This window comes from Phascolarctos cinereus, unplaced genomic scaffold (genome assembly GCF_003287225.1).
Source record: "Phascolarctos cinereus isolate Bilbo 61053 unplaced genomic scaffold, phaCin_HiC Scaffold_5;HRSCAF=322, whole genome shotgun sequence".
NCBI lineage: Eukaryota > Metazoa > Chordata > Mammalia > Diprotodontia > Phascolarctidae > Phascolarctos > Phascolarctos cinereus.
The window spans coordinates 304,106,922-304,127,746 of record NW_027555958.1 but is presented as its reverse complement, the minus strand read 5'-3'; the positions used below and the strand labels follow the sequence as shown (position 1 = coordinate 304,127,746).

The following is a 20,825-nucleotide window of genomic DNA, read 5'->3' as shown; positions in this document are numbered from 1 at the left end:
GGACAGGCCTAGATAGACATGCTAAAGTAGTGATTTATTGATTCACTGACACAGAAAACAATGATTTAATTTCCAGTTCTGGAGTAGATGAGAGAATGGCATGAATAGCCTGCTCCATTATTCTCAATTCATGGGACCCACTTTCCATCCCAGACCTTCACCACAGCTAAAAGGGTCTCTTCAGTGAACCCAGGCCAGTTCCTGACTCTAGGGACCAGACACAGCCCAGTTGTAAGCAAGGGAGAGAGACTATCTCCAAGAACTGGGCATAGTTCTATACCTATGCCCTCCTAGGGGTCCCAAGTTAGGCCACTGATAAGACTTGGAATCCTAGGAGGGAGCTTAAAAGTACAAGGAACTACTGGAGGTCCCAGGTGGTTCAGGTGAGGGGCTGAGTCACACAGCTCCTGCTTGATACCTTGGGTAATACTTAAGGAAAAATTTCTTGGCTAAGTCCACAGTGTCACCCTGAGGTTGGGTGGGGAACTTCTCCCTCCCCAGTACAAAGTTCTGGCCCAACAGCAAGGCTTCATTCTCAAACTGGCTCTGGTGGAAAGGGGTGCCCTCGGCCAGGCTCTTCACCAGCATCTCCACAAAGAGCTTCCATCGGGGAGCATAGTAGCCAGCCACCAATCCTGCCAGCTGCTTGTTGGCATAGTCAGGATGTTCCCTGTGGGCCCCCACAGAGTCACCTGGTAGAGGGCATTCCGCTCATAATGCCAGGCCTCAGCCTCACTGACTGCCATCTCCCGGGCCTGCTCCAGCCAGCCCCCTAGAAGGAACCTCTCATCACTGGCCAGCAGCTCATCCAGGGAGGGCAGTAGGTCAAAGACCAGCAGGCCACCAGCAATGAGCACGGCCGGCATTGCTCCTGCCTCAAAGGCTGTCCTGAGCTCCCCATAGTACAGGCTCACCAACTCCTGGGCCACCTGCCTTGTGACATCCAGAAGGTCATAACGGTAGGCAGGGCTGGCTGCCAGCTCTGGGGCTGCTTCCAGCAGCAACCTCCAGGCCTCAAACACATCACTCCGGTTATACCAGACAGAGAAGTCCAGGCGAAGGGATGGTCGTCTCACCAGGGGGCTGTGGTTGTGGCCAGTGCACAAATCACCAGAACAATTGTAGACACTTTGTAGCAGCAGCCTCCAGGCAGCTTCTGCATGGGAGTGGGGAGTCCCATACCGCTGAGCTGCAAAGCCTGCTACCCAAGCCCCTAGGTCAGGCAAGGGGTCCTTCCGCCAGCCCAGCTCAGCCATCAAGGCATAAACTACTTCATTCTGGTTGATACCTTCTGGGACCATGCCTGTACCCACAAAGGTGGAATTGGGAAAGAGACGGGCATTCGAAGGGCCCCTGTTCACGGCATCCAATGCCCCAAAAAGCCCATGGTTTCCCCCAAAATTGTGCAGCATGCACCAGATGAATGGCTGACCATAGAAGGAGTCAGTGCGGGAGTAGACAGGCTGGGACTCAGCATAGAGGTCCAGGATGAGAAGGCGGCCAGGGGGCACAGCCATCAGCACAGCCTTCACCTGGGGGGGGTTTCCAGAAGTTTGGCTGGTGTTGAAAAAGCCAGCCCTGCAGAAGCCACACAGCATCAACATCCACTGTAGAAATAAGGGGTGGTAGAAGGGATTGCTAGTGAGAGAAAGAAAATACGTGGGTCTCTCCCAAAGGGGACCCCAAACCTAAAAAACTCTCCTCCCTCTCTTCTCTCTTTTGTGGCTAACCTCCGTGAGAACCTCAAAACCCATCCTACACTGGACCGACACACACCCCAGCCCCACTTCTTTTACTCCATCATCTTGGCTCCCCCTGCAAAGTGCCTTTTTTTTTTTTAAAGTTAACTGACTTGCCCAGGGTCATACAACTAGTAAGTGTCTGAGATCACATTTGAACTCAGGTCCTCCTGACTACAGTGCTAATGCTTTATTCACTGATCTGTCTCATTACTTCTACCTCTAGGGAATCTTGGGATCTCTGTTCCTCATCAGTCAGTTAGCAAGCATTTGTGAAGTGCCTACTATGTGCAAGGCTCTGTGCTAAGTACTGGAGATATACATAAAGGGAAAAAAGCGTCCTTGTTCTCAAGGAGTTCATGGTCCAACAGGGGACACAATACACAAATAACTATGTACAAACAGGATACAGACAGGACACAGTGGAGATAATCAGTGGAGGGAAGGCACTGGGATGAAGGGAATTCAGGAGAGCTTTCTGTAGGAGGTGGGATATCAGCTGGAAGCCAGGAAGGGACAGAGACGAGGAAGAGAATTTCAGGCAGGAGGGACCACACAGAGTCTGCAGAGGGAGGGTCTTGTTCAAGAAGCAGCAGGAAGGTCAGTGTCACTGAATCACAGAATAAATGGGATGGAGGGAGGTGTAATTAGGCTTGAGAGCTGCCTGGGGGTGGGGGTGGAGGGGAGATACGAATCAAAGAGAGTGGTTGTATCAATATCCAACATATTTGATTCTGGAGGTGATAAGCACCACTGGCATTGACTAAATGAGAGGTTAACATGGTCAGACTTGGACATTAAGAAGATCAATCTGCACTAACTTTGATAGACTTAGCTCTTCTCAGCAATGCAAGGATCTAAGCCATCTCTAAAAGTCTCATCACGGAAAATGCTGTCTACATCCAGAGAAAGAACCATGGAGTCTGAATGCAGATCAAAGCAGACTGTTTGCTCTTTTTTTCTCCCTCTTTCTCATGGTTCTTCTATTGGTTCTAATCCTTCCTTACAACATGAGTAATGTGGAAATATTTAAAAGGAATGTATATGTCGAGCCTATATCAGATGGCACACCGTCTTGGGGAGGGAGGTGGCAAGGGAGGTGGCAAGGGAGGGAGAGAAAATGTAAAACTCAAAAGCTTATGGAAGTGATTGTTGATAAATCAAAATAAAATAATTTTTAAAAAAAGATCAATCTGGCAGCTAAATGCAGGAGGGGAAGGCACTTAAGGCCAGCTGACCACCAGCAGGCTATTGAAATAGTCTAAGTGTGGAGTGAAGAGGACCTGGATCAGGGTGGTGGCAGTGTCAGAGGAGAGAAGGACTTGTATATGGAGATGTTACAAAGTACAAAGTGACAGGATTTTGACATTTGAAAGTGAGGAGTTGAGGATTACACTAAAATTGTAAGCCTAGGTAATACCCTTCAAAGTAATAAGGAAGTTAGGAAGATGGGAGGGTTTGGGAAGAAAAGAGGAGTTCAGCTTTGGACATGCTGAGAGCAGAGGCTCTTCCTTCAGGCAGCTTCTCAGGGAGGTTAGCCACAAAAGAGAGAAGAGAGGGAGGACAGTTATCAGGGGCTGGGGATCAAGGGCTCCTCAGGATGGTTTGTAGGCAGCAGGAAAGCAGGCATAAGCTGGAGAGGCTGATGCTTCCTGAGTGAACAGGAACGATGGAGGGTGGAGAGAAAAGGATTGTCTGGGAGGGAACAAAGCGGCTCCACATGACGGGGCTTCCAGTCCCAAGGGAAAGGCAGAGGGAGTCAGGAGACCTGAGCTCCAGCCTGAGCCTTGTCACTAGGTAGCTGTAGGACCTCAGATGTCACCTCCCCATATACAAAATGGAAGGGTGAAATAGTTAGTTTTTCACGTGTCTACTATGGAAGTGTTTTGCTTAACTGCACATGTATGGCCTGTATTGACTTGCTTGCCTTTTCAATGAGGGTGGGTGGGGTGGGAGGCAGGAAGAAAATTTGGAACCCAAAGTTTTAAAAACACATGTTTAAAAAAATGTTTCTACATGCAACTGGGAAATAAGAAATATAGGAAATGAGGTACAGAAATCTATCCTGCCCTACAGGAAAATAGAAGGGGAAGAGGATAAGAGAAGGGGGGGAGAGAGACAGAAGGGAGGGCAGACTAGGGGAAGTGGTATTCAGAATGCATGCCATCTTGGGGTGGGGGAGGGGTGAGATGGGGTGGAAATATGGAATTCAAAATCTTGTGGAAGTAAATGTTGAAAACTAAAAATAAAATAAATTTATATTTTAAAAAATGGAAGGGTGAGACTAGGGAATCAGAGCTGGGGGGGACGTCACAGGCCCCTGAGTCTGACTCCTGCACTTGTGACAAGAGAAGACTGTGGCTCCTCTCAGAGGCTAAAGTGACCTGCCCAAGGTCACACAAACAGTAAGTGTTGGAGGCAAAAGCAATCAAAGGACATTCTGATTCTGACATTTTGTAATGAATCTGTAAACTCTGGGCTAGGGTTTAAGCAGGGAACACATAAGGAGTTCACATCTGTAGAGGGCTTTAAGCTTTGCAAAGCAATTGACATACATTACTTCATCTGGTCCTCACAGTGACCCAGGGCAGTAGGTGCTATTATTATCCCCATTTTACAGATAAAGAAACTGAAGCTCAGAGAGATCTAAGCAGTTGGCCCAGGGTCACTCAGCTAGTAAGGATCTGAGGTGAGACTGGCTCACAGTCACAACAGCAGGCTTATACTGACCACCACTCTCCTGACACCCCATACTTTCCCCAAACCTCTCATTTCCCTGGCTGACATTCCCCTCACTTCCCCATCTCACTTCTTTGTCTCAGCCCTCCTGGAATGTCCTGCCTTTGTCTCTCTCAGCTACCCTCAGCACCCTGCCCTCCTCACCTGCAATCATGGCCTCATAGACTGCAGCTGTGGCAGCAGCCAGGTAGGCTGGCTCAGAGGAAGGGGGCTCCATTTCATTGAAGGTATCAGCACTATAGATGTGGTCAGTGCCAAACTCCTGAGTCAGCTCCCTCAGGAAGAGGCTCCCAACCACTGCAAACAAGGGGTCTTCTGGGGCCAAGAGGTAGGAGCAGGAGTAGGTGCAGTTGAAGTGGCCCCACATGCCCAGACTGGTGACACTGGCCTGAGGGAACACCCTGGAAGAGAAGGGACAATGGTAGAGGGAGAATGATGGAGGACAGAGGTGGTGGGAGAGACCAGAGAGGCAGGATCATATTGATGAAGGAGAGAAAATGTCACCAGGGAACCTCCCACCCCCACACAGAGGTCAAAGTGATCCTCCTGGGAAAGAAGTTGGGTGTGGGGGGGAAGGGGTTGTCCCCTTTCACACCTTCACTACACCTCAACACACTGGCTGCTTGTTGTGTCAAAGTACCTCCTCCTTCAGGGATTAACCATCAGAATAAAGTAAGGGTGTATAACCTTCTTGTAACATGGACTCCTCTGGCAGTCTGGTATAGCCTAAAAAGCCATCCTCAGAATAATATTTGCACATGCATAAAGTAAAATACATAGGGTTACAAAGGAAACCAATTCTATGAAAAAACAACTAACAAAATGTTAAAAAAAAAAACACCCAAGTTCACGGACCCTCTGTTAAGAACCCCAAGTAAGGTAAGTCTTTGGAACAATGTTGATAAAATAACTTTTTAATGTGGTCACCAATTCACAGAGGGAAGAGCAAAGGCAAGGAGGCTGGGGAGAGGCTCAAGGCAAGTGACCCCATGAGTGTCCTCTGTAACAAGGGCTTCTTAAGGGTTTCTTGAGAGGGTTCATGGATGTAAGGGAAAGACTTGGAGTCAGGGTCCAAATCCTGCTTTGGGCACTTACTAAGTGACCCTGGGCAGTCACAATCTTTCTCAGACTCAGTTTCCTCTGTAAAATGGTGATGAGAATAACTGTGGCACTTAACCTGGCAGGGACGCTGTGAGGATCCAGTGAAATAATGCATGTAAAGTGCTTTGCTAACCTTAAAAAGCTATAAAAAATTTTGGCTCTTATCACCACCTCCTAGCAGTGTGACCTTGGATAAGCTGCCTTTAATCTTTTCTAGCCTCAGTTTCTTCATTGGTAAAATGGTGATGATAATACTTATCCTACCTATCTCCTGGGATTGCTATGGTGAAGAAAGTTTTTATAACTTAAATTGCTTTCTCAGTTTAATCAGGCAGCAAACACTTCTTAAGCATCTGCTCTGTGATAGATGATGGGATACAAAGACAAATGAAACACGCCTGCCTACAAGGAGCTGACATCCTAACAGAGGAGACCCAAGCCCGTCAGGTACAGATACACAAGGCAGACACCAGGCCACCTTGGTGGAAAGGCACTGGCAGCTGGCCAGATGGCATGGAGGTGACCAAAAAAGGTCTCAAACAGGAGAGGTGACCTCCGAAGTCACTTCCAGTTCCAAATCATGAATATTGCTGCAGAGAACACAGGTCTTCTTTTCTACCATTTTACAGATTACAGAATGAATGTTCAGAGAGAAGAAGTGACTTGTGACTTATCCAATGTGACTTACAAGTGTTTGATCTGGGAACCAAACCTAAGTTTCCTCTTTTTCCTATCACCTTACACTTTTTCTAGACAGTGGAATGTCTTGTCCTCTGAAGCAGGGTTTGTAAGATCAGGAGTTGAGCGCTGGAAGGGATGGTCTTTACAGGCCATCTACTCTAACCTTCTGATTGTATGAAAGGGGAAATGAGGGGTAGAAAGATTAAGGCATTTGCCCAAGGTCATACAGATGGACAGGATTGAAACCCAGGTCCTCTGACATCAGATCTAGCATTCTTTTTACTGCCATTCCCAGATAGGACCTTTGAATCACACAGAGATTTGCCATCTATGGTCCTGCCTTGTTCTCAGTAAACTCACCTAGTAAAGGCCTTAGGGACATGTCCAGCAAATGCAGGAAGCACTGGCTTCATCCCAAAAGATCTCATTCTCTCCAGAATCTCTCTTTCCTACTTTGTATCCCATCATCTATCACAGAGCAGATGCTTAAGAAGTGTTTGCTGCCTGATTAAACTGAGAAAGCAATTTAAGTTATAAAAACTTTCTTCACCATAGCAATCCCAGGAGATAGGTAGGATAAGTATTATCATCACCATTTTACCAATGAAGAAACTGAGGCTAGAAAACTGATAAAGCAATTTAAGTTGTAAAAACTTTCTTCACCATAGCAATCCCAGGAGATAGGTAGGATAAGTATTATCATCACCATTTTACCAATGAAGAAACTGAGGCTAGAAAACTGATAAAGCAATTTAAGTTGTAAAAACTTTCTTCACCATAGCAATCCCAGGAGATAGGTAGGATAAGTATTATCATCACCATTTTACCAATGAAGAAACTGAGGCTAGAAAAGATTAAAGGCAGCTTATCCAAGGTCACACTGCTAGGAGGTGGTGATAAAAGCCAAAATTTTTATAGCTTTTTAAGGTTAGCAAAGCACTTTATCTACCTCTCTTTCCTACCAGCCTGGGTCTGGTAGGAAATCTGACTCCTAGTCTAGTACTTTTCCAAATATACCAGAATGCCTCTCACTTGACCCCTCCCAACATAAATTTGGATAAGTAAGTAAGGCATCAACCAGGTCAAGCTAGAATTAGACTCAAGGAATGACAAGTCTGGAAGGGACCATTCTAGTCCAACCCTTCCTTTTACAGAGAAAGAAACTGAGGCCCAGGGAAGGGAAATAATTTGTTTTCCTCCAAATTGAGAGAGGAGGAAGAAAAGGGGATAAAGGGAAGGGAGAAGAAAGAGAGAGGAAGAGGGAAGGAGGAGAAGAAAACAGAAGGAAAAGGAAGTCGAGTGAGGGAAGGAAAAGAACAGGGAGAGAGGAGGGAAAGGGAGAGAGAGTTTATGTAGGGGAGGGTTGAGAGAGGGAAAGAAGGGAAAAGGAAGAAAATGGTAGAGAAGAAGGAAAGAGGAGTGAGCAGGAGAAGGAGGGAGGGAAAAAGAGAGATAGGAGAGGAATTAAGAGAGGGAGAGAGAGGAAGGAAAGGGGAAGAGAAAGAGGAGGAGAGAGGAGAGAGGGAAGGAGGTACAGGAAGAAAGAGGAAATAATGGAAAGAAGGACAGGGGGAGATGGAGGAGGAAAAGAGGGAAGAGAAAGAACGTGAGGAAAAAGGAGGGAAGAAGATGAGGGGGGAGAGAGGGAGAAGGAAAAGAAGGAGATATCGAGGGAGGAGGGAGAGAAAGAAAAAGGAGGGAGAGAGGGGTAAAGAAGGGGAAGAGGAAAGAGAGGAGAGGGGGATGGAAAAAGGGAGCTAGGAGGGATGGGGGGGGCGAAGGAGGGGTGCAGGGCCAGGGCAGCGCCGGGCCGAAGCTCTGCGCCCTTCTCTCGGCCCAGGCCGGACCCACCCTCCGCCAGACGGCCTCCTGCCCGACGGCGGCCAGCGCCAGGTTGATCCCGTTCAGAGCCATCCAGTCGATCTCTCGCTCCCAGCGCTCCCAGCCCCACCACACGGAGTAGCTCTGCGTGCAGACGTTCTGGTAATAGCGGTACCTGCACGGAGGGGGACATGAGCCTCGGCCCCGGGAAGTCCCTCCTCCCCCCGCCGCCCTCGCCCCCCAGCCTGTTACCTGTTGGGCGTGGTCTCGGTGACAGGCTCGGGCCGTGCACGTGCCCTCCAGGGTGTTAAAGGACAGGCTGGTGAGGCACGAGGCTCTAGCTAGTGGGTCTTAGGCTGCTTCAATATCGCTGCAGGAGTCTCTGAGAACCAGTTCTCCTTTGTAGTTAGCCAGTTTTGCTTCGCCTTGTGGATCTAGGACGGAGCACAGTGAGTACGTAGGACGGAGCACAGTGAGTACGTGGAACAGAGGATTTGGGGTCAGAAACACCTGAGTTTGAATACTGCCTCAGGCGCTTTATTAAGCTTTGCAACCCAGGTCAAGTCACTTCATCAGCCTCAGTCTTTGGTGACAAAACTGGCCTGAGGTACTAGGTAATTCCAGTAACCTCGGACATCTATGAACAGAGAAAAAACTGAAGTTTATTGGCCAAGAATGACACGTTGTCAGAAATCGATGGATATATGTTCTGTCATTATTCAGTTGGTAACAATTATGACATAAAGAAAGAGGAGATGCTTGAGTGGGACACAGAAAAATAGGATACTTATCAGTATATAGTTACAAATGAAGAAATGTATCCTTATTTTCTAGACATTCCCAATAGGTCAAAAGGGATTCTTCTTCCTTTAAAGGCAAGATAAAGAGACAAGGAAGACCCCCTTGAGCTATCAAACTCCTCTAAGCCTCTCTGGCGATTGCAAAGGGACTAGAGGCAGAAGGCAGACTCTGGAGGAAACCAGTACAGTGGAAACTGGTCCTGGGCTTAGTTAATGCAGCAAAATGGCCAACAGAACAAAGAGCATTTAGTCAAGTCAAATCCTAACAGAAGCAAGCAAATCAATAAAAATTGATTAAGCACCTACTAGGTGCCATGCACTGGCCTAAGCACAGGGGATGCAAAGAAAGGCATGAGACAGTCCCTGCCCTCAAGGAGCTCACAATCTATTGGGGGGGTAACATCAAACAAACTACATACTGGATAAATAGGAAACAACAGAGAGGAAGCCACTGGAATTAAAAGGGGGTTGGGGAAGGCTTCCTGTAGAAGGGAGGATTTTAGTTGGGGCTTAAAGGAAGTCAGGTAGGTCATAATCTGATCAGAGGAGGGAGAGGAACTATACAGGCAGAAAGAATGTCAAGAGCAGAGAGTGTCTTGTTCCTGGAACAGTTGTCATTGGATGGTTGAGGATGTGCTGGTAAAGCGTAAGAACTGGATAGGTAGGAAGGACTTTGAATGCCAAACAGCATTTTGTATTTGTTCCTGGAACCCCTGAAGTTTATTGGAGGAGGGGTATGGAGCTGTGTTTTAGGAAAATCACTTTAGCGGCTTGATGGAGAATGGTTTGGAGTAGGGAGACTTGAGACAGGCAGAACCACGGGGCCTGCACTAGAGTGGTGGCAGTGTCTGGAGAGAAGGCGGCTGTATTCCAGAGGTGTTACAAAGGTGAAATCAACAGGCCTTGGCAACAGCTTGGATATGGGGAGGCAGGGGTCCAGAATGACTCCTAGGTTTCCAACCTGAGGGGTGGGAGGGTGGTATTGCCCTCTAGAGTAATAGGGAAGGTAGGGGTTGGAGGAAGGAGGGGTTAGGAGAAAAAGATAATGAGTTCTCTTTTACGCATATTGAGTTTAAGATGTCTGCTGAACGTAGAGGTCAAGATTGGAGGTCAGGGCTTAGATTCTGAAAATCTAGCCACTGCTCAGATTTTTATAATCTAGCCGATAGCTTACTAATGTTCAGACTCTTTAAGAGTCTGCCCAATATGACGGATGTTCTAATAATCCTTGTCTTTGGCTGAAAGAAGGCTTGGGTTGAATTCTTTCAGACAGCACCTGCATGTTGTGATTTTGGGGTCCCAGTGAGGAGGTCTAGAGGTTAGGGCTCCTGGGAAGTGGCCGGGGGCACATAGGGAGGTCTAGGCTAGGTTAAGGGTAACAGATTGGGCATAGCCACAATGAGAAGCCAGTTGATGGGATTAGAGCATTAGGGGAATGCCAGAGATTTGGCCCTGTGGGAAAGTCAGGGTTTTTCCTTTTTGGGGTCTAGATCCCATCTTCATCATCAGCACCCCTGAACCTCTAAACCTCATCATTTTGGTGGCCCATACGGGGAAACTGCCTAACCCCAAGTTTTTCTCTAGCCAAGACTGGAAGTATGGGCCCCCTTGGCAATGGTGTTGGGCCCTGGGACAACCTTTGCCTGGAAGCATCACCCAGGTTCAGCACATCCTGCTCAAGGTAATGAAGCTAGCCTCCAAACTTGTACTAGAGGCCATTCACCTGGCAAACAGTGGGTACTAGCCAATATCCCCCCATGGCTTCCTGGATGCAGCCTGTGCTCAGTTTCAGCCAACCTTCTCTTTGGGACCCCCTCGAGGCAGGGACAGCTCTATGCCCCTTGCCAGCAGGAAGCAGTTTCAGAAGCCAAGACCTTTGACCCTTACCCCAAAAGAATTTGGGTCCCATTTGTTTGAGGTGGGAATGATGGGGTTGGGATCTGGACCCCAAAAAGGAAAAACCCTGGACTTTCCCACATGGCCAAATCTCCGGCATTTGTCTGAGGCTATAATCCCATCAACTGGCCTTTCATGGTGACTACACCCAATCTCTCAATTCTGTTACCCTTAATCTAGCCCAGCTCTCCAATGTCTTACCTCCCTATGGCCCCCAGCCATTCCCCACCCTTAATCCTACCTAGGCTCCATTCTCCCTTGGCCACATGGTCCAGGTCCCAGGAGTTCTGTTCAACTCAGCTTACTGGCCACTCTCCTCCAGATCTCCTTAGACCCCCTCCTCCAGTCACCCCAAACTACTTGGCCACTCCTAGATCCCTCCCACAATCTTTCTGTATATAAGGTCCATCTTGTCTCCATTAAGGTGCTTAGATTCTCAAAATCTAGCCACTGCTCAGATTTTTATAATCTAGCCAATAGTTTACTAATGTTCAGACTCTTTAAAAGTCTGTCCCATATGACAGATGTTCTAATAAACCTTGTCTTTGGCTGAAAAAAAAAAGATTGGAGGTCAGCAGAGAGATTGGGACAGATTTGAGAATTATCCACAGAAAGATGGTAATTAAATCTATGGAAGCTACTGAGATCACCACATGAAGTAATACAGAGGGAGAGGGCCCAGGATATAACCCTGAGGGGACCTATGGTTAGAGGGCAATCTGGGTGATCTTGAAAGAGGATCCAGCAAAGGAGACAGAGAAGAAATGGTCAGATAGACAGGACAGATGGTGTCCTGAAAATCTAGAGGGAAGAGAGTATCAAGGAGGAGAGAATGATCAACAGTGTCAAAGGCCGCAGAGTTCAGGGAGAATGAGGATTGAGAAAAAGCCGTTAGATTTGCCAACAAGATCAGTAATAACTTTGGAGAGAGCTGTTTTGGTGGAATGATAATAAGGTCAGAAGCCTTATAAATAAAGTCAGAATCGCTAAGGGGGTTAAGAATAGAATGAGTAACCTGGAGAACATTGTACACAGTAACAGCCATGTTGTTCGATGACTAACTTTGATAGACTTACCTCTTCTCAGCAATGCAAGAATCTAAGACTTCTCCAAAAGTCTCATGATGGAAAATGCTATCCACATCCAGAGAAAGAACCATGGAGTTTGAATGTAGATCAAAGCATACTATTTGTTCTTTTTTTCCTTCTGTTTTGTTTTGTTTTCTCTTTCTTGTGGTTCCTCCTATTGATTCTAATTCTTCTTTATAACATGACTAATGTGAAAATATGTTTAATAGGAATGTATATGTATAGCCTATATCAGATTGCTCACTATCTTAGGAAGGGAGGTGGGGAAGGAGGGGGAGAAAATTTTAAACTCAAAAGCTTATGGAAGTGAATGTTGAAAACAAAAAATTAATGAAAATTAAAAAATAAATATTTCATTTGATTCTCACAAAAAAAAGAGAGTGAGTAGAGAGAAAGTGGAGGCACCTATTTCAAACAGTCTTTCTGAGGAGTTTAGCTACAAAGCGCAGAAAAGAGAGAGGACAGTAGTTAGCAGGGATGGAAGGATCAAGTGAGGACTTTTTTTCAAGATGGAGGAGACATGGGCATATTTGTTGTTCAGTTATCTCAGTCATGTCCAACTCTTCATGACCCCATTTGGGGTTTTCTTGGTAAAGATACTGGAGTGGTTTGCCATTTCCTTCTCCAACTTGTTTTAAAGATGAGGAAAGTGAGGCAAACCGGTAACTTGCTCAGGGTCACAAAGCTAGTTAAGTGTCTGAGGCTGGATTTGAACTTAGGTCTTCCTGACTCCAGGCTTGGCTCTCTATCCTAGCTGCTCAGACATATTTGTTGGCTGTAGGAAATGAGACAGTAGAGAGTGAAAGATTGAAAATAAGTGGAGTGGGGACGACAGGAGGAGCAATCTGTTGAAGAAGGAGATGGAATAGGATCACTTGAACAGCTAAAGGGGTTAACCTTGGTAAGGAGTAAGACTATTCCATTATGTGAGACAGAGGTGGAGGAGGAGATAGTGGCAGAAGGCACCTGAGTGATAGGAGATGAAGACAGAGCTCTTGGCAAAGTGCCTTTTTAAAAAAAAATTATTGTAAAATATGAGACAAAGTTCTCAGCTGAAACAATGGGAAAAGGGAGATCCATGGAAGGTTTGAAGAGGGATGAAATGGTTTGAAAAAACTTCTATGGAGAGTAGGACAATGAGGTGATAAGGGAGGTATAATAGGATTGGCTAGCAGCAGTGAGGGTCCAGTTGAGGTTGTTTTGCACAAATTTGTAGTGGACACAATCACAACGGTTGTGTGATTTCTTTCTACCGTCATTCAGCAGTGTGTGTGGGAGCAAAGTTGACAGATGGTAGGAATGGTGCAAGGCTGACCATAATCAGCAGTCAATCCTCAAACATCCTTTAAACATCCACTGTGTGCCAGTCACTGCCAAATGAGGACATAAAAAGCTCTGTACTCATCCTATCTCCTGGAAGTGCTTCGAGACCAGAATAGAGACTACTTATTTTGTTTTTGTTATCCTTAACATCTAAGATTGTGCCTTGCCCATAAGAAAGCCTTCAACAAATGCTTGTTAAATGTTATTAGAGGGCCGTGCTTGGGATTGTGCAGCAGCTTTGAGTAGGGGAGAAAAACTTCACATGAGGTAGGGAGATCAGCCATGTCATTGATTTGCTGGTGTCCTTGAATAAGACCCTTAACCTCTCCGAGCTTCAGTGGTCTCACCTCTGAAACTGGGACTAACAATAAAATTTAGAACTGGAAGAGCTCAAAGACCATGTAGGCCAACCCCCTATTTTACAGAGGAAGAAACTAAGGCCCTGAGATATTGCCCAAAGTGAGGCATGGAGTAAATAGTAGAACTAGAATGGAAACACACAAACACACAGTCTCAGAGTTGGAAGTTTCCTCTCACCATCTAGTCCAACCTGTATTGGAGATAAGGATCTCTAATGATAAGCAGTCATCCAGTACTGCTTTGAAGACCTCTGAGATTATTTCCAATTTATCCTGGGTATATCTTGTTGATACATATTTGTTTGCATGTTGTCTCCCCTCTTAGAATGGAAGCTCCTTGAGGGCAGGGACTGTTTTTCCTCTTCCTTTATATCACCAATGCCTAGAATATGCCTTCTTCATAGTAGGTGCTTAATAAATGCTTGTTGACTTTCCTTGACTCTGGACTCATCAACTCACATGGGTTCATCAAGAAAGGAATCTGGGTCTTTTTGGTGGGTAGGTGAGGTCAGAAATGGATTTTCCCAATATGTCCTGGCCAGGAATGGAATAAACTGGAGGTCTCAGGCAGGAAAGCAGTGCAGAGGTTACTCTGTAATGAGAAAAGAGACTCTCATGCAGGTCAAGGACCCAGGACTTTGGTGGAAATCACTTTACTGTGATTTCCTGTCTACTATTCTTTGCTTCTCCTACTAAACAACATAATTCTGGAATGACTGGAGTAAACCAGGCAAGTCCTAGTATTTTGGCAAGTCCTGGATCCAGGTTTCCCAAATCCCATGATCCAGTATTCTTATAGGACTCTGACCTGCCAATAGCCCTCTATCACATCTGCCCCGAGTGCCCTTCCTTTGTATTAACCCCATTCACAAGACTGGAGTGGAAAAACAGGGGCTTCAGGGTCTCTAGAGTAGAAACAAAGGAGCTTAGAAGTGGTGGTGGTGGTGGTGGATGTAAACAAAGAGTCTGCACAGATTCCTTTCCCACACTCCAATTCCTGGGTCCTTAGCATTCCCCTGGGGACACTGAGGGGGCACTTTAGAACCATCTCATAGTATACTTTAAGGTACAACAGTACATTATCCCATTTGACCCTCCAAGCTCTATAAGCTGACGTGTGCAAGCATTATCCCACTCTACAGATGAGGAAACAGGTTCAGAGAAGCCCTTGTCATACTGTTATTAAAAAGTAAAATTGGTTGTCAAACTGAGGTCTTTTGATTGCAGGTCTAAAGCTTTGTTCATCACACAAACACCCCTCTTGCCCACACATCCCTGGCCTCTGAAAACAGATTCCACCTCCCCACTCCTTTCATAGGGCTTTCCTTCCACTTCCCATTTCAAAAGTCCCAATTCAGCTCCCATCCACCCATCTTTCTTGAGGGAAATAGCATTTCTTAGTTTGGCCAGCAGAGAGCAGTGCAACCCTATCGTATAGATTCAATTAACCAGGACTAGCAGAATCCGGAGGGTTCAGGGAGCCATTGCTCCTCCCTGAAAGTCCATCAGGGGTGGGGAAACTATGGCAGTGAGGCCACATGTGGCCCTCTAGGTCCTCCAGTTCAGCCTTTTGACTGAATCCAAACTTTACAGAATACCCTTAATAAAAGGATTTGTTCAGTAAAACTTGGACTCAGTCAAAAGACCGCAACCAAGCTCCTAGAAGGCCACATGTTCTCTTTAGGCTGCAGGTTCCCCACCCCTGGTCCAGTCCCACCCTGAAAGACAGAGGTGACAGTACAGTCATTGGGGTTCTTCATCCCTCCTCTGACACAGGGACTGAGGTGCTTTGTCATAGTTTGGTCCAGTAAAGCTCTCCTGTCTAGCCAGAATTGGTAGGAGCTCCGCAAGTGTGTGTTGAGGGGTGGGGAGGGGAGAAGGAAGAGCTGAGGAGTCCTAGAGATAGTATTGCAGCTGAACAACAGCTGTGTACCCTGATCTCTCACAGTGACCCATGGGGCTTCTTCCAGATTGCATAGGGCACGAACTGGACTCCACCTCAGGTTAGAGTGGTGCTGAGTACAGCACACTTTGCAGGTGTGTGAAACCAGTCAGTCCATAAACACTGGTTAAGCACCTGCTATGTGCCAGGAACTGTGCTAAGTTCTGGGGATATAAAGGCAAAAACAGGGGACAGAGCACCCTGTGAATAGAGCGCTGGCCTTGGAGGCAGGGGAACCTGAGTTCAAATCCAGCCTGACACTAGTTGTGTGACCCTCCAACAAAGGAAGAGGGGCAAAAACAGCCCTCAAGGAGCTCACAGTCTAATGATGGAGACTTGTAAATAATTAGTACATAAAACTGTACATAGGGTCGATAGGAGGTCATCGAAGAAGTGAAGGCCTTAAAACTAGGAGGATCAGCAAAGGCCTTCCTACTGTGAAAAGTGGGATTTGATGTGTCTTAAAGGAAGCCTGGGAACTTAGGAGATGGAGGTGAGGAAGGAGATTCATTGCAGACATTGAGGACAGGCCATGCAAAGGCACCAAGGTGGAGACAGCATCGTGTTTGAGAAATATCAAGTAAAGACAGTGTAGCTAAGAGCAGTGCATGGAGGGGAGTCTAGTGGAAGACTAAAATATGCCATGTTATGAAGAGCTTCAGCTGTCAAGTGGAGGAGTTTATAGTTGATCCTGGAAGTAATAGGGACCTCATTGAGGAGAGGCATGACAGGGTCAGGCCTAGGCTTTAGAAAAATCCCTTTGGCAGCAGCCAGCCAGCCCCGAGTTTCCACCCTCATTGGATTTAGTTTAGAAACAAGCCAAACCTTTTAATTTGACTAGCTCCCCTCCTGTTAGGCTGGGAAAGGGAAACAAGTTGAACTTCAGATCCTCTTCGAGACAAGTGTACAGCTGACGTCTTAGTCAGCTTCTGGGGGAGTTGTGGGTGGTCGTCAGGGACCAGGTGAAAAGGAAAGACCTATTCTTTTCCCCACTCCATGAGTATAGGCTGCTTCAGCCCTGCATTCTTTCTCTTGGTTATCCTTTTGACTTTTGGAGAGAGAAATGCAAGGGCAAGAACAGCAGGGAGTTGGAGGAAAAACATGACCTCCCTAAATCCCTCCCTTCTGCCTGCCTACCAGAGGGTCTCACATATTGCCTAACTGCCTCAGAGATGGAGCTGAACTTTTACTCCATTATAGAGGTTAGGGCAAGAGCCCAAAATAGCGCAGCTGCCTGGCCCCTGCGCAACAGAGCCTTGGAGAAGGGGGGAAAGGAGGGTTAGCACCAAGTCCAGAGACAAGATACTTCTCTTCCCATGACTGTTTGGGTGTGTGGAAGACGAGGGTTTGTCCTTGCTAGGCCCCTGTGGGTGGAGTTTGCAATGCTGTCCTTGGCTCCTTGGAAAGGGAAGGTGCCAGGGAAATGTGAGATAAGGTGAGAATTTCACAAACTAATAGCTCTGGCCAGGGTCACTCCAGCTGCAGCACTTGGTCAGGCAGAATGAGAACAATGATAGGGGAATGGGGAGAACTGGTCAGAAGCAGGGGAAAAGGAGCAAGGTGATCTGACCTAAGGTGATAAGAAAGAGGATAAGGACAGAAGCAGCTTTCTGAGTGAAGCTAAACACACTTTATTCAGCAGAGGCATGTTTGCAGAGAGCCCTTGCACAGGGCTTCCTCTTAGGCGACTCCATTTTAAACAAACTCTACTGTAAACACACAGCAAAGATCATGTAAACAAGGGCCAGGGTGGGCAGGGGAGCACCATGCACAAGGAAATGAGGCAGGTCACAGCAACCAACACACAAGGAACCAGGCTCCCCCTGATCTCATTCTCCAATGGCACCCTCTTTGGTTCAGGCATTTCTTTTCCCTGGGGAAGTAGAACCATCCTCCCTTTCTCCCCCAACCATCTTCTTTCAGAGCTGTGCTCACATGTCCCAGATAAACTTAAACACCCTCTCACTGCCTGACAGAGAGGGCACTGGTCAGAGGAACTGCCTATATTGATTCATTTGTAAAGGCCAGGAATGATAGTAAGGATATGGCTGGCCCATTTAGGGAATGTGTGGGGAAGATGCCAATTTAGCCACCACTGTCATGGCTACTGGGGCCATTGTGCCAACACATGATTAAAGGGCCATAAACCTGACAGCCCGCTGTGGGTCAAGGTGAAGTGTATCCTCCAGAAGTACAGTTCACTGATCACATTCAGCAACCTGGGTGGAGGTAAAGCTACTTTTCCCTGGCACCACTTCCCATGCCCAAGTATAGGTATTTCTGAAAAGCAAGCTTGAGGGTGGGAAAGGGCACAAGAGCTCTGAAAAACAAGGAAGGTCCACCAGTCTCACAAAGAGAATGTGGGTAGTCATAGTCCATACCAAAACAGCATGATTGTGGAGGAGGGAAGGGGTCAGGATCTTTGGGGCTCTCCTATTCTGTTCCAAATAGGTTAAGTCTCAGTGCAAAATAGTGTTCAGCTGTCCTCACCCCCCCACCCCAAAACAACAAAGCGATGGGGGCCAAAGGAGTTGTGAAAGGCCTGGGGCGGGGAGGATAAATGTCAGCTAGGAGAGGGAAATCCCAATGGGGTAAGGAGAAAGCAAGGACTCTTGCTCTAAATAACTCCTCCTCTGCACTTTGGATATATGGGAGGGATTGAGGAGTTAGAAATCTCAAATAAAGAAACCTCCTTAGAACATGTGGGTTTTGAAGAGGAAAGAGGAAGAAGTTCCTGGTCTGAGGCCCAGGCCACTTCCACCCTCTTTGTGCTCCATTTGAGCTCCAGATTGCAACAAAACTCACAAAGGTTCATGGCTGAAGGGCACAGGGAAGGAGGTACAAATTTCCACCTTCCAAGATCTGTTATTGAATTTAAATGAATTTCCTCCTTCCTGAGGTAAGAGATTTGGGAATTCCTCCAATAATTCCTGCTAGAGTTTCAGGGGACACACACAAGTGGGGAGCTACCGTTTCCCTTGTCTAACAAGAGGGGAAGAAAAAAAATGTCAACTCCCCCAAACACCTGCTGCTGCTTAGATACGAATGTGAGAAGGGTAGTGAACCATAGACTGGAGAGAGAGAGAGGTCTTCCCCCGGACTCTATAATGTCTAATGGGCAGGAGGCTGGGAAGGTAAGTTGGCTCTCTAGTCAGTGGCTACATCAGAATCACGGCTGTGCTGCTCAAGCTCTTCATGGAACACAAAGCTGTGGGGACCAGGGACAGAACAGGGGAGCAATCACAGTCTACATGACTTCCACAGATGTCTAGAGAGGTCCAGTGGTAGCCAGGCCTCGGGGATCACAACAAACACAGACTGGATAGAAGAGCTAATCATCGCAATAGGGGAACGAGGTGTACTGGGATGGCCTGGGCCACTGGATCACTCTTCAAACTTTCCTTCACGAATGTGGTCGAAGGAGAAGGGGAAGAACTGGAAGCCAGTCCCACTGTAGAACTTATTCTGGAACTCAACCCTGGGGAAAGGAGAATAGAGAATAAAATTTATCACTATACAGTACTCCACAGTTTGGGAGAAATGGCTTGCCTTGGGAGGTAGTGTAGCCCATCACTGCAGGTTTTCAGGCAGAGGCTATATAAGCAGTTGTCAAGGGTGCTATAGTTATGGGTTAGGTTGGGCCTCTAAGGCCCCTTTACAACTCAGATTCTGATTAACCTCACCCCAGGAAACAGTTTCTTGGGGTCAGTCTAACAATCTTATCACCAAAAAATCCTTCCCAGCTTAATCAGCTAACATCTGATTTCCCCGGCCTCGGGACTTCCAGAACCACAGAATGTCCTGAGAGCTGGAAAGACCCTCAGAGCTCTTGTCGAGCCTCTTCACTTCACAGAGGAAGAAATTAAGGACTACAGGGAAGAAAGTGACTTGTCCAAGGCCATGCTACTGTTAAAGCCATGACTTGTATCCTGTCTAATGCTCTTTTGTCCCACACTACATTGCTTTTTCTTCCCTCTCTTACCTTCCTCGAGGACACACTGTTACTTGTTTGTATCCCACATACCCTAGCATACATTTGTGGTTAATATTTTACTCCCTAGCCTGAAATAGGTGAGTGTTTTTGCCTTGCCACTGGAGTCAACCACTCTGGGTCTTCGTTTCCTTATCTATAAAACGGGGGGTTGGGGGAGGGGGATTGGGCTAGATTAGTTGTCAAACTCCAGGGCATCCTGAAGCAGATGAAAATGCAAATAGGAAATGTTTTACAAAGTAAAACAACACAGATAATGAGAAATTGTTGTTTTCTAAGTCAATATGCAGCCTTCAGGGATCAGTTTCTCTTTGAGTTTGATACTACTGGACTAGACACCTTCCCAGTTCCCTTTCTGCCAGGCAGCAGTGCACCCAGTTTAGACCACACACTCCCTGAGGGCTGGATTTGTGTCCACGCAATTCTTTTTGTACAGCTCCACATGTAAAAGATGCTTCATTAAATGTTATTTTTAAGGGAAATGTTTCTGCTGAGGTTTTTTAAAGGTCCCACAGACACACCCAGCACCACTGTCCATGTATCCTTAGTTCCCTCATTTAGGCTTAAAATAACTCATTTATACCCACAGCCTAACCCTATAGGCAGGATCCAGGAGCTTCTCCATGAAGCCTCACTGAAGCCTCACAGAGCCCTTCCTGGGACAAATGGTGCTTAGGGAGACAGGGAGGCCTCTGCCTTCTGGAATAAAGGCAGGGACTTGACAATAACACATCTGAGCCATCACAGGGGAGCACTATGCAACACATGCCACTGGAGAAGCAGTGGGTTTTTTTGGTAGAGCTACAATGGAGATTTTCTATTGAAATGTGACTATTCCCAGGAAATGGGGGAGGTGAGAGGAAGGGAAGTATTCTTAAAGCAATGGCAAAAACATTCTCAGACCACAAAAACATCTTGTGAGCAGGAATTCTTCTCTTGGGGACTAAGGGGAAAAACAGAACCTCAACCCCCTTCCCAAGCTGCTTGGCCTCTCCGTTCATGGCAGGGTCCCTGAGGCTAGTTTGAAACTCCAAGGGAAGTGGAGAGGGAGGTCCTTTTCTTCTGTAACCAGAGTGATATGGAGGTTGTTTGGCTGTTGCTGCTCCTTATAAACTCTATCTTAAGAGTATGACCCTGGACAACTGCCCAGCCACCAAACAATATCCAAATATGGTGAGAAAAATCTGTGATTCAGAGTGAAAAAGAGAGAGAGAGAGAGAGAGAGAGAGAGAGAGAGAGAGAGAAGAGAGAGAGAGAGAGAGAGAGAGAGAGAGAGAGAGACAGAGGCATGTGCAGCTTCTGAGGAATATTTTCCATCTGGGAATTCAAGCCCCAGGGGGGGTTC

At 46.8% G+C, this 20,825-nt stretch overlaps 2 protein-coding genes across 6 annotated transcripts in view; both read right to left on the bottom strand.

Annotated features, from left to right (window-relative positions):
* Nucleotides 1-15: 15 nt before the first annotated feature.
* NAGLU (N-acetyl-alpha-glucosaminidase) lies at nt 16-6,731 on the bottom strand. Its single transcript, XM_020972692.2, is given in 5 exon segments — nt 16-662; nt 665-1,544; nt 1,546-1,607; nt 4,623-4,879; nt 6,621-6,731. Coding segments are annotated over 5 exon segments (1,533 nt in total). The 5' UTR covers nt 6,689-6,731; the 3' UTR covers nt 16-396.
* A 10,365-nt stretch (nt 6,732-17,096) lies between these two features.
* ATP6V0A1 (ATPase H+ transporting V0 subunit a1) overlaps nt 17,097-20,825 on the bottom strand; it is a 60,388-nt gene continuing 56,659 nt past the window's right edge. For all 5 annotated transcript variants that reach the window (XM_078156044.1, XM_020972570.2, XM_020972572.2 and 2 more), the window contains one exon: nt 17,097-18,967. In XM_078156044.1, the coding sequence (XP_078012170.1) occupies nt 18,874-18,967 (94 nt within the window). In that variant the 3' untranslated portion in view covers nt 17,097-18,873. The remainder of the gene's footprint in view (nt 18,968-20,825) is intronic.